Source organism: Penaeus japonicus, unplaced genomic scaffold (assembly GCF_977035675.1).
Source record: "Penaeus japonicus unplaced genomic scaffold, GWHDUDI00000001_assembly GWHDUDI00000011, whole genome shotgun sequence".
In the NCBI taxonomy this organism is placed as follows: domain Eukaryota; kingdom Metazoa; phylum Arthropoda; class Malacostraca; order Decapoda; family Penaeidae; genus Penaeus; species Penaeus japonicus.
In genome coordinates, this window is record NW_028234413.1 from 41,697,712 (window position 1) to 41,710,211 (window position 12,500).

The following is a 12,500-nucleotide window of genomic DNA, read 5'->3' on the forward strand; positions in this document are numbered from 1 at the left end:
GGAACATAAGATAAATCTAATTGAACAGTTTAGTATCTAGTTTCTAATGCATTCTATGTCAGATTGATCATTCCTGCAACCAGGCACTTCCCAAAGAAGTGGATTTTTTTCCAAATATATAAAGACTACAGTAAAATGGGGGGGAAAATGCATACACCGTACTGCATCACACAAATTTTACCTTCCTGACCGGGATTCGAACCCGCGCCGTCAGACTAACAGGCACGGCCCTTAATCCAATAGACCATACGACCACCACCATGATCTCCATGGTGGTTGCAAGGCATCTGGTTAGACAATTATTTTATTGGTCGTGTGGTCTATTGGATTAAGGGCCGTGCCTGTCAATCTGACGGTGCGAGTTCAAGTCCCAGTCAGGGAGGTAAAATTTGTATTTATATATATACATATGATTACATATATATATAATTACATTCTAACATCTTTCTCACATAGATATAACCTCGGTAACCTGATTTGGGACTTGAATTTATAATTCATTGCTGCCGAGTGCCCACAGGAATTGTCTGTAAAACCTCGTTATCACTGCTCTGCTATGAGCACATAGGTAATTTCCATGATGGTTCTAAGGCATCTGGTTAGACAAATCTTTTAGTGGGTCGTGTGGTCTATTGGATTAAGGGGCGTGCCTGTCAATCTGATGGCGCGGGTTCAAGTCCCGGTCAGGGAAGTAAAATTTGTATATATATATATATATATATATATATATATATATATATATATATATATATATATAGTGCGCCGGCTTCACATGTCCGTGGTCGGTAGTTTGTTTACCTTTTGGCATTTTTCAAAGGAGAGTGAAGGTAAAGGAATGGGAACAGTAGTCAGGAAAGTAAAGTTAAAATATATGATAATATGAAATATGTATACATTAAATCTATATGTATGATATATTAAAGATACACTTATCTGAACAGTATATACACACAAAATAAGGAATATCTATACATAAATATATGATCCCCTTCATCCCGTTTGTTTTGATAAAGCGTAGACTGAATTACCAACGCCGCATTCATGGAATGGTTGTCAATTCTTTAACAAGGAACAAGCACTACAACTGATTCATACCAAAATTGAACCATCTTTTACCAGTGATGCCTATGACTGTAGTCTCTCTTATGAATTTGTCGTTTGGACAGTGTCATTCATATTAACTTTGGAATGGATGGTAGATCTGAAGCTACTGAAACAGACGTGCCACAATTTTGCGTTCTTGAATACGACTTTCGTGACATGAACACGACATTGACACATCATGGACATAATATTGCCATGCCATATATATTTATATATGTGAGAGAAAGAGAAAGAAAGAGAGAGAGAGAGAGAGAAGGTAGAGAGACTGAGACTGAGACAATGCGTGAGAGAGTGAAAGAGAAGTAAAAGACAGGGAAGTTCTAATATCAAGACTCCTCATTACCCGTGAAGTGACGTAGACGCAGCAGTCCCGACAGCCAACCGTTGGAGTGACAAGGCCTTCTTCAGCCAAGGCAAATGCGAGGCCCTCAGGGTCATCCCAGCATATTTGGGAGACGTCGTTAGTCACAGGTGTTAACCTGGGGACTGTGGTCGAAGTAAAGGATATCATATATAAATCTACACAAAATTGAATATGAAAAGAGAAATAGTCTAGCTAAAAGTTTATAAATCTTTTGGGACGTAACCCGTCAAAAAAAACAAAAAAAAAACAGGATGCCTTACCTATGAGGAACGTCTCCACTTCTTGAATCAGTTCATTATTCTCGCTCTCCAAAACCCTGAAGGTTAACGTCTTAACGAGATCTTCCTTCTCGAGATTCAACCCCGAGAAGCAGAAGCCATTGTCTGTTTTCAGCGACACTCCTCGAGACCGCCATGACCTCCCAAGAGCGTTTGTGACAAGGAGTTCGAGTTGTCCGAACCGAGTCTCCTCTTCGGTCTTGCTTTCGACGCTGACACATGCCGTCACTTCGGCGGTTCCCTCGGCGATCCATGTGTAGTTTAGAGTCTGTATCTTTATTCCTGTGTGATTGCAACTAAGATTACTATACAGTTTTATACCGATACTTGTTATATATACTCACATATGTGTGTATTAAAATCATATCAATAGATGTTTCGATAAAGAATGGCATAAACTTTGTATTCATTAATTCATTAAAACGCTTTCAGAAAAAGATGTCTTATAAACCAATACTGACTCTGGTTCGCGGTGGGCGCTGCACTGACGACTGTGTGGGCAGCGAGAAGCGCCAATACACACAGCGTCGTGGATGCTTTAGTTCCCCTCAGTATCATGTCAATCCGTTTTCTCTGTATTTTTTTCTGAAATGAGACCGAGGTTATTTTGTGCTTTTTACAAGATCTTTGTATATTGATAATTGAAGAAAACGTATTAATACAACTTCCGCGTTTAGACATCGGATGTTGTTGAGAGAAATTAGATATATATGAGACACACAAACACACACACACACAACACACACACACACACACACACACACACACACACACACACACACACACACACACACACACACATATATATATATATATATATATATATATATATATATATATATATATATATATATATATGTGTGTGTGTGTGTGTGTGCGTGTGTGTGTGTGTGTGTGAGTGCGTGTTTGTGTGTAAATATATTTTTCATAATCTAGCTCTTTTAAATTGGCGCAGTATTACTTCAGCTAGCAACGTACAGAACAACATTAAGTATTGATGTATAACAAGCTGTAAACGTTACACTACGCGTGTTAATAAGTGTATACTTAACGTCTCTAAGTGGCAGCACACTACACACACACCACAGTTAATATTAAAGTCCGTAAAAAGACCCCGGGCGCTGACTGGCCCGATTTCAACCGCCTTTGTCTCGCTTTATCTGTAGACGCCCTTTGGCTACGACTCTTCGCCGAAATGGGCGGGTGGTTCTGCCTTCCCTTTCCTTCGCTTTGTTGAGTATATTTATTTTTGACATTTTCCTTGTCTTCGCTTTATTCTTGTTTTGATTATTGTTCCCATTTGTTGTTTGTTTGTTTGTTTTTTTCATATTTCTGATTTGAAATTGATTTAAACTTTTGTTATTTTTTACTCAAACGCAATTCGCTTCGTCTCTTTATTCCTCTCATGGCATCTCTTCCTTTCTTTAATTGCAGTATTTCCTTCTCACGTGCTCTGAAATCAACCCACATTTGTTCAATATTGCAGAAATAGTCAAAGGTCAAATCTTTCTCAATACAAGTATCTGTCATGATGAGATATATATGCAACCCCGGTGTCTGCAGTGAGATAACGCTTATCAGTCAATGGACAACAGGGAGATAATGCATGATTTTTATCAATTTAATAAGCTCCTCATCTGTGTTGGTCCTTTTTTCTAGAAGCTTCTTGAATCATCGCCATAATGTTGTTATTAATGAAGGATTGATAAGTGGATTCTTCTGAGAAGATTAGAACCTGGTTGAGATTAGAACCTGCTTGTTATGATTATTTTTTTTATGATGTCTATTTTTTTTCTCTGTAACGCGCAAATATTCCCAAATGTTAGCTTTTGTTTTTCTTTCGTAAAATAATGGTTCATCTGGTGATCAAATAATTGTTATCAGTTATTTCTGTGTATGTATCTATCTATTCATTCACACACACACACACACATTCATTCACATACACACACACGAAATCACACACACACACACACACACTCATTCACATACACACACACGAAAACACACATTCATACACACACTCATTCACACACACACGAAAACACGCACACACTCACACACACATACACACACACGAAAACACACACACATTCATACACACACACACACTCATTCACACACACACACACTCATTCACACACACACACGCACACACACACACACACACACACGCAAACACACACACGCACACTCATTCACACGAAAACACACACTCATTCACACACACACAAACACACACGCACACGAAAACACACGCACACACACACGAAAACACACACTCATTCACACACACACTCACAAACACACACACGCACACTCATTCACACGAAAACACACACACACACACACTCATTCACACACACACACTCACACACACATACACGCGCGCACACTCACACACACACACACATACACGAAAACACACACACACACAAACAAACACACATTCAACACATTTTAAAAATTATTGAACTAAAATCAGATAAAAATCAAAACCATTGCATTTCAAGAGAAATAAGGACATGAAATAAACAGGTAATCACTTAAGGTGGGAAGTTTTCATCACGTCCCATTGAAAAGGTCAAAGAATACCAATTTAGATCAATTTTAAGATCACTGTTACAGTTATTTCAAAGAAAGAAATGTGAATAGAACAAAAGCTATTGTGCGTGAACTACATAATGTTATCACGAATATCGGCCGAACAGCGCTCATGCTAATCAAAATGTTACGTTATTTTCTGAGAAATACTTTGTTGGTCACTGGTTATCATTTACATGTTAATGATGATGAAATTTACAAATATTTAATATTTATATAATGACATTTGCAAAGTTTGTGAAATAAAAGTTAATATAATTATTAGACTGATGACCTCAGTACAATCAGGTTAAAATGATAAGGGAATACAGTTAAGGATATCGTTTAATTTTATCATATTCTAGGATTCATAATTTAAGATAAAATACTGAATTTCGGCAATCTTATATAATAAATAAAATAGACCAAGAGAGAAGAAGGAGATAATCTAATGAAATAAAGATCTGTAACTGGAAAATGACGTAAAGTATTTGAACTACCGTGTATTACCCGCAGCTTAAGTATCTGCATTTGTATTTATGCATTTGTTTATTCAAATTATTAAATAAATGCATTTGTGCAACATATTATTAGTATATCACAATATCCAGAGTTATGAAATGAAATAACTAAAAGGAAATATAACAAACCGAAGGGGATCTCTCATAAAATACATAGCTTCTTATTTTTCCATATATAAAGCTGTCACAAAAATATTCGCTTGCTTTATAACACCCAATCGTTGCTCTGTATTGATCAAAGAATCACTGAATACTTAAACTTAATTATTAATTAAACTTAATACTTAAACTTGATTATTAATTAAACTTAGTACTTAAACTTAATCAATAATACTTAAGCTTAAATTATGCTTCCATTACTTACTATAGCTACTCTTAAGCAAAATATAATTACGGTAATTAATGTTTTCAGAAAGCGACGTATAGACAATCAAAAATTATAATGTTTAATGGCAAGTCTTGTGTTCTTTCAAAAGCAATTACATATCAATATAGAGGAAAATCATTTTAAGATTGGTGAATAATTAACCAAGTATAGAAAAAAAAAAAAAAAAAAAAAAAAAAAAAAAAAAAAAAAAAAAAAAAAAAAAAAAAAATATATATATATATATATATATATATATATATATATATATATATATATTAACAAAACATTACTAAGCTTAATAAGACGTGTACATCACAATACCTTATACGAAAAACTGGTAGCAGTGTTGACTAATGAAATGCAACAGGCTCTCCCGTCGAGCAATATTGCAGAAGAGCTGCTAATACACTGAATGCTGAATGCGAGATATTTGAGATAGGCTAGAGTAGGCTCTTCCTCTCTCTCTCTCTCTCTCTTATCTCTTTCGCTCTCCAACATTGCCTGATAGTATGTGAATGTTTATTTTTATTTATTTATATATTTTTTGTTGTTGTTGTTGTGGACGTGAATTAGACGTGTATATAATTGGCTTTGTTAATGGTATTTTTAGTCTTCTCTCTCATGTCTGTACCTTATATATCTTTCTTATTTTGAATTTCATTAGACCATTTTTTTTCCATTCAGGATTTTTCGACTGAATGTAGGTTTTATTAATCATCAATTTGTTGCATCATTGCTCGTGGTATTGCTGTTGGTGCAAACGACGTGGAACTATCATTGATAGGATTTTTTTTACCCTCGTTATCACTCTCTTTTCAGGTCGCTGATGTCATCTCTTTCTCAGAAAAGAAAATAAAAAAAATAAAAAGGAATAGAAATAAATAAATGAATAAAATAGAATTAATGAATAAATAAGATAAAATAAATAAATTAATAAAAATAAATGAATAAATAAGATTAATAAATAGTAAAAAATCAATAAACAAAATAGATAAATAAATAAAATCACAAATGAAGTTGCACAATTCACAAATATTATATACAGCATGACACACTTACTATCAGCAATGTCAAAACTTAACATGGCAAACATCGAATTTCATAACAATTACCGATTAAAATTCCATTAGAATAGAACAGACCAGAAAAGATGATCTACTTATCATAGAAAAAAAAAAAAAATCGGGACATCCGTTAACATCACATTACTAAGAACGAAAATCTGAATACAAAATAGTCTATATTTCGTAGCGCCTGTGAAATAACATTTTGGTTTGTTATATCTTTATTGAAAGTTGAAATTCAAAATATCCTACGGAGAAAAAAATGCATAGAAAAGACAGGTTCGCATGATAAAACGTATATAAAAATCTGTGACGTCACGTGATTTTTAAATTTTTGAATCCCAAGTGGTCTTATCGCATCCACTTTCCTAAGGAAGATCAAAGTCTTGAAAAACACGCGACTAAAATAACATGATAATAAGTAATAACATATCAATAAGTATTGAGGAATGATAATAACAGTAATAAGTATTAGGTAATAATAATAATAACATAATGATAAGTAATAAGTAATAACAAAGAAGGATTCCGAAGCCGTTAACATTGGCAACGTTGTAATTTCCTTTTTTCTTTCTTTCTTTTTCAAACGCGTATCTCTTGTATTCATTTCCTGTCTTCTGCAAGTGATGTATCTTGAGACTTATCATTTCTACATTTTATGACCTGGGAAAAAGGTTATTTAGTAAAGCTCTTATTTTCTAATGGAATTAGATTTGTTTACTGGTCTTAAATGTCTTTTAGAAGTAATCAAATGCTAAATTCAACCCATATACGTCTGTAACTCTGTAGATTTGATTTTTTGAGAAACTGCTTTCATGCGGTCTTTTGTCATATAAAAACATTATATTTAGATTTACTAGACTATCACTATGATTTATAGTCTCCACGAAATTGAAGGTGGATGGAAAATTATTGAAAAGTTGAAAGTTCCAAGTCATTTTACTCACAAGGAACAAAAGAAATGAGTATTGAGAAAATGGCGAAAAAAAACAGCAACTAGCACTTCGTTGTGCATAATAACTTTTTTTTTTCAATTCGGGTTTTGCAATCCTTCTCGTGTCTTGTTGATGAAGGCATTTTAGGTTTTCTAGCCGTATGAACTTCACAGACTTTTGAATAACTTCTTATTGGATGGAAGAGCATGTTAAACTGAGACGTCGTACGACGATGGGTGTTATACCATCATGACGAAATATATATATATATATATATATATATATATATATATATATTATATATAATATATATATTTTTATATATATATTATTATATATATTTATTTTGTTTTTATTTTTATTTTTTTTTTATTTTATTTTATATGTATTTTATTTTTTTATCTTTTTGTTATGGATAAATTAATTTGATTTTAAAGTACGTAAATTTGTCTTGTATTTTTTTTATTACTATCATGAGTGAAACACATGACATAAATACATGACATAAATATGACATAAGTGATTCCTCATAAGCAAAACACATGCTTGCATCCCTCATTGAATACGTGACTGATTCGAGTCTGGATCTGATCGAAAGGTTTGATAAAAAAGGTAATAATAGAAATAATATAATAAGAATTATTGATAAAATTGTAAAAATAATAAAATGTATATATAATAAGAATAATTATAATATGATTTATATTATATATAATATATGAAAAAAGGTAAAACAAGGTTTGGCCATCTTGTTTCATTATACGTATGCGTTAAAGATAAATAAAATAAATCATCATATTATTATGAGTTATTATATTTGCTATGAAGTATATACTAACGAAAAAGGGCCAACAAGCAATATTAACACGTTATAGAATATCATTTCCAAGAAAAAAGTCCCGAAAAAAAAACACGTTAACTTGCTTAACCTAATTACTATTGGAAGTAACTTTACCTGGTGTTTCTCTGGAAGGTTTTTGCAATTTCATTCTAGATTCATCGGCTTATAAAGCTATGCTCCTCTATGTCAGTATATTGTATATTCATTCTTTACAACCGAAGAAGAAATTTCCTGTTTCCCAGTTGTTGTTAGAGCTTCTTTGTGCAATGTTGTTGTTGAAATGTATCCAAACTTGCAATAATTGTTATAAAAAATGCGCAAGTGCATTTTACGCCGTTGCATGATTTGTGTTGTATTATCTTTGTTATATAAAGTAGTTGGGTGGTTGTAGCCGTTACTTGAACGGTTGTTAACGGTATAGGTTTATTCTGAGGAAAGGAAAAGCTACTGATCTAAATTATCTTATATATTTCCAACAACATTTGATGATAAATACTGTACATTAATTATAAACAATGCTTTAATCTCTCTCTCTCTCTCTCTCTCTCTCTCTCTCTCTCTCTCTCTCTCTCTCTCTCTCTCTCTCTCTCTCTCTCTCTCTCTCTCTCCCCTCTCTCACTCTCTCTCGCTTCTGAACATACATATACATATTTACTAATATAGATATCAGTTTATAAATAACAATATCAGTGATCATGGTTATAGCTAATGCTTCACAAATGGAGAACTTTCGCATTAAGTTATAGTTAAAGCTTAGATGAACAGGACTGGCCCACGGAATGCATTTTGAATATTCCCTAATGCAATGCCATTGAATATTTTCTAATGTAATGCCATTGGATATTTTCTATCACACCAAATGTAATCTACAGGACCTTAATATATGACAAAATTAATGATAGTAATGACATGAAGAAAAACGAATATCAATACTAATTAGACGATACACTAAATACTTTGTTTTTGAACAATTGCTCGCAAAAGGTTAAAAAAGGAGGTCAAAGTAACAAATCTAAGAAATTGTGTAATAAAAGATTTTTCCATTGGACTTGTTCTCGAAAAGGTTTACAATGCTAGAAACGCTGCAATAAAATTACAGTAGCTTTGGTATGAACACTAATACAGGTTAGGGTAATAACACTTGTAATTATAATAATAATAATGTTGTCCTAGAACTCACTAATGATTTATATCTGGTACAAAAACCTCTACAAACCCCACCAGGAGCAACCATTGCATCGACAGAGGAGGAATTCAGGGGCCCAACCATCCACGGGGTAAAATAATGCATATAGAGATTCTTATAAAGATATCAAATGCCTGAAACTCTCCTGGTGCTAGTATTTAGCTCCCTTGATGATGTACAGAAGGTGAGTAAAGATTGTCGAGATGTAAAATGTCCTTGTATAAGCTTCATGGGAGTCGCTATGGTGAGGTGGTAGCGCGCGTTGCTTGGTACCAGAAGAGTCTCCTCCAGAAGAAGCAGGTTTGATCCCTGACACATCAGGGGTGAGTGAGGGCATCCAGTCGCGGTAACGGAATCTATCTGGTTCAGAAAATGACCTTCAACAGGAAGGATCGTCCTAGCCTTTGAAATGAAGGGTTTGCATGACGTAAAACCGACCATCATCATCATTAAGAGTCCTCTGCGGGTTTTTTTTTTTTTTTTTACGATCGAAGCCATTGATAGGATGAAAACCCACTGTGATATGAATAAACAGAAAGATGAAAGTACATGAATGTCGTGTGACTAATATCTTGGCACCCTGGTTGAGGCAAATGAATAGGAATCATGAAGAAAAACATCTAAAGCAACATAAATTAATATGCACGGCACCACAATACCGTTGATGAAATTACAAAAAAAATCACCATAAGCCTTTGACGTAAATCTACATGTGGTGTATTTTTTTTTTCCTGTCTTAAATAAATACATACATCCAGCAACAATGTACCAGTGGCATCTTGAGTTCCCAACTAAGCCAAAGGAAAAACAAAGTCTGTTTTGACACAAGGTTCAAAGACCTTTACAAGATGACCTAAGCCACGACAGGGTCAGAGGTCGGGGTGGGAGTGTAATGTGAAGAGGACCCTCTCAGGGATTGTTTCTTTGCCTTGTTTTTTCTCCTTCTGTGGAATGAGAGGGTGTGATTAGTAACACTCTGTTGGGAAGAAGAAGAAGTCGAGAAGGAAGGAATTAATTATAAATTGATGTGTTTTAGAGTCTCATGAATAAGGGTACTTGTTAACTACATTGCTTGTAACAATGACTATGATGGTAATAATGATATTAATTCAAAGATCGATATTAAGAATGGTATTAATGATAATATGTGAAACGTTTCCCGCCAAATGCTAAAGCGATAACACCTACTAATATATACGAAGTTTGCTCCTTTAAATCATGAATGTACAGAAATAATATGCTGCAGTTTTAGCACTGTTTAAAAATATAACTGCAGTTTCACCACTGTATGATATCAAACAAATAAAAGAAACATTCATGAACCAGAAATCAATAAAATATGAACCGAGATAAAAAACAGCAAACAGATATCAACAGCAAACCATAAGTGTGTCACAACCTCCCTTCGACGCGTCACTCACCGTAACACAAAGATGACGACAACTGCGATAAGGGCCAGACCCACCAGCCCGCCCACTACCGAGCCCACAATCACGCCCGTCTGCGCCCGCGGTGTCTGGCCTGAAAGTTAGAGCTTGTGTCTATTTAAGGTTCTTCGTGAACTTGATATATTAGAACTTTGGCTTGATACAGCATTGGAAATTTAAATCGTGTGTTTTCAGTGTTTTAGATTATCACTGTCAAATTATACCTGTCAAGAATGCGGGACGAAAATTAAGAACATTCAAACCTGAATAATTCGATAAGATTTAAGGGAAAAAAAAGAAGGAGAAAGAGGCGGAGGAGGAGGAGCAAAGAAGAAGTGGATGAGAAAGATGGATAGAGAGATGGATAAGGCTTCTGGCCGCGCAGACACACCCTCCCGCGACGTCAGACTCGACCCACCTCCGAGCGTGAGGAGCTTGGACGCCGTGTGAACTCCGTTCGGATGAACCAGCAGCACCGAAACGACGTCCTTGGCCTCCGTCATCTGGAGACGCTGGGTGCATGTGCTCTCCCCTTGGTCTCCCACTCCCGGCGAAGGATTGCACCGGAACCCATCGGGCGAGTAAACGACGCTGGGGTCCCTGGGGTCGTAGGCGACGACCTCGATTCCCCCCACACTGACGTCCTGTGGCAGAGCCATGCTCACCTCCAACAGGAAGTCGTCGGTGATGGAGAGACTCGGTGTCTGGGAGAGATCTGAGGAAAGAGAAGGGCGTCTTGGTTAATCACTCACTTCACTGGATTGAAAGAGCAGTTTCAAGAAGGGATATTCAAACTTGATTACTCTCTTTATTTCATAGTATTCCCCATGTTATTTGCACAGATGAAAGGGTATTTGTAAATTGGAAATCAGATGTTCCCTAAGTTCTTAAAAGGGTCGCTGATTCTGCTTCCACTGACAGAACACTTTACATGATTTGCAGAGACACACAAATAATCGTACAAAGAATACCAAACAAACAACCGTGGAAATTTCTTCCCTCGTACCATAAAATAGACCTCACAGACAATACCCACACAGCACCACGGACAACCACCGACGACACAGACAAAGGCAGTCAAGAGACCTGCGCGAGGAACTACGAGACCAACAGACAACACAAGAAGGGCGCATCCCAATCCCCACTCACCATGAAAGGGAACCACAGTCTCGTCACACACTGCTACATATGCAGAGGTGAGCTCGTCGGACAGGCTTAAGCACCGAGACACCACCTCCGGCAGGTCCTCCTCCTCCAGGATGTAACAGGGGGCCTCATCCCTTCTGCACACTCGACTTCCGACCTGTATTTCAGGCATGGTTCCAGGGTCGACGCGCAGCGAGGACGGGGAGGACGGGTGGTGAGCAGCCCCTACCCGAGCCACGGTCGAGTGCAAGTCTGTCCAAAGGGGGAAAGGTTTGAGTTCATTTTTCTTGACCTTAATATCGACTTTATAGTTAATTGTTATTAGATTTACTGTGTGTCTGCAACTAGTGCCTGTTTTTATATGATGTATGCAATGAAGCGAAATGTTCTGATAAGGAAAAGAGTTGTAATTATGCGATCTAAGGATTCTCTTCCCCTCTCTTTACTTCGTCTCATTCTGTCTACCATTCTCTCCTTTGCCTAACCCATTACCATACCTATTCTCTCCTTATTACTTTTTTCTCTCTCTCTTTCTCCCTCTTCCCTCACCTGGAATCCGAACGTAGAGCGTCCCCGCAGCCAGCACATTGCCACTCTTTCCCTTCGCTGTCACCAGGACCGCATTTGCATCGGTCACGAGTTCGGTCTTGAAGACAAACACTCTCTGGTTGCCGTCGGTCTCGG

The 12,500-nt window shown here is 36.1% G+C and overlaps 2 protein-coding genes across 2 annotated transcripts in view; both read right to left on the bottom strand.

Annotated features, from left to right (window-relative positions):
- Positions 1–5,636, bottom strand: part of LOC122266957 (uncharacterized) — a 6,078-nt gene extending 442 nt beyond the window's left edge. Inside the window, exons 1-4 of the mRNA XM_086542083.1 lie at positions 5,539–5,636; positions 2,208–2,319; positions 1,729–2,028; positions 1,448–1,590 (exon numbers count right to left, since the gene is read on the bottom strand). Coding sequence (XP_086398209.1) covers positions 1,448–1,590; positions 1,729–2,028; positions 2,208–2,304 — 540 coding nt within the window. The 5' untranslated portion in view covers positions 2,305–2,319; positions 5,539–5,636. The remainder of the gene's footprint in view (positions 1–1,447; positions 1,591–1,728; positions 2,029–2,207; positions 2,320–5,538) is intronic.
- Positions 5,637–9,954: 4,318 nt separating this feature from the next.
- The window catches only part of LOC122266960 (uncharacterized), a 4,668-nt gene continuing 2,122 nt past the window's right edge, over positions 9,955–12,500 (bottom strand). Inside the window, exons 3-7 of the mRNA XM_043036954.2 lie at positions 12,366–12,500; positions 11,820–12,068; positions 11,089–11,385; positions 10,665–10,764; positions 9,955–10,187 (exon numbers count right to left, since the gene is read on the bottom strand). The exon at positions 12,366–12,500 is cut by the window's right edge and continues 189 nt beyond it. Coding sequence (XP_042892888.2) covers positions 10,097–10,187; positions 10,665–10,764; positions 11,089–11,385; positions 11,820–12,068; positions 12,366–12,500 — 872 coding nt within the window. The 3' untranslated portion in view covers positions 9,955–10,096. The remainder of the gene's footprint in view (positions 10,188–10,664; positions 10,765–11,088; positions 11,386–11,819; positions 12,069–12,365) is intronic.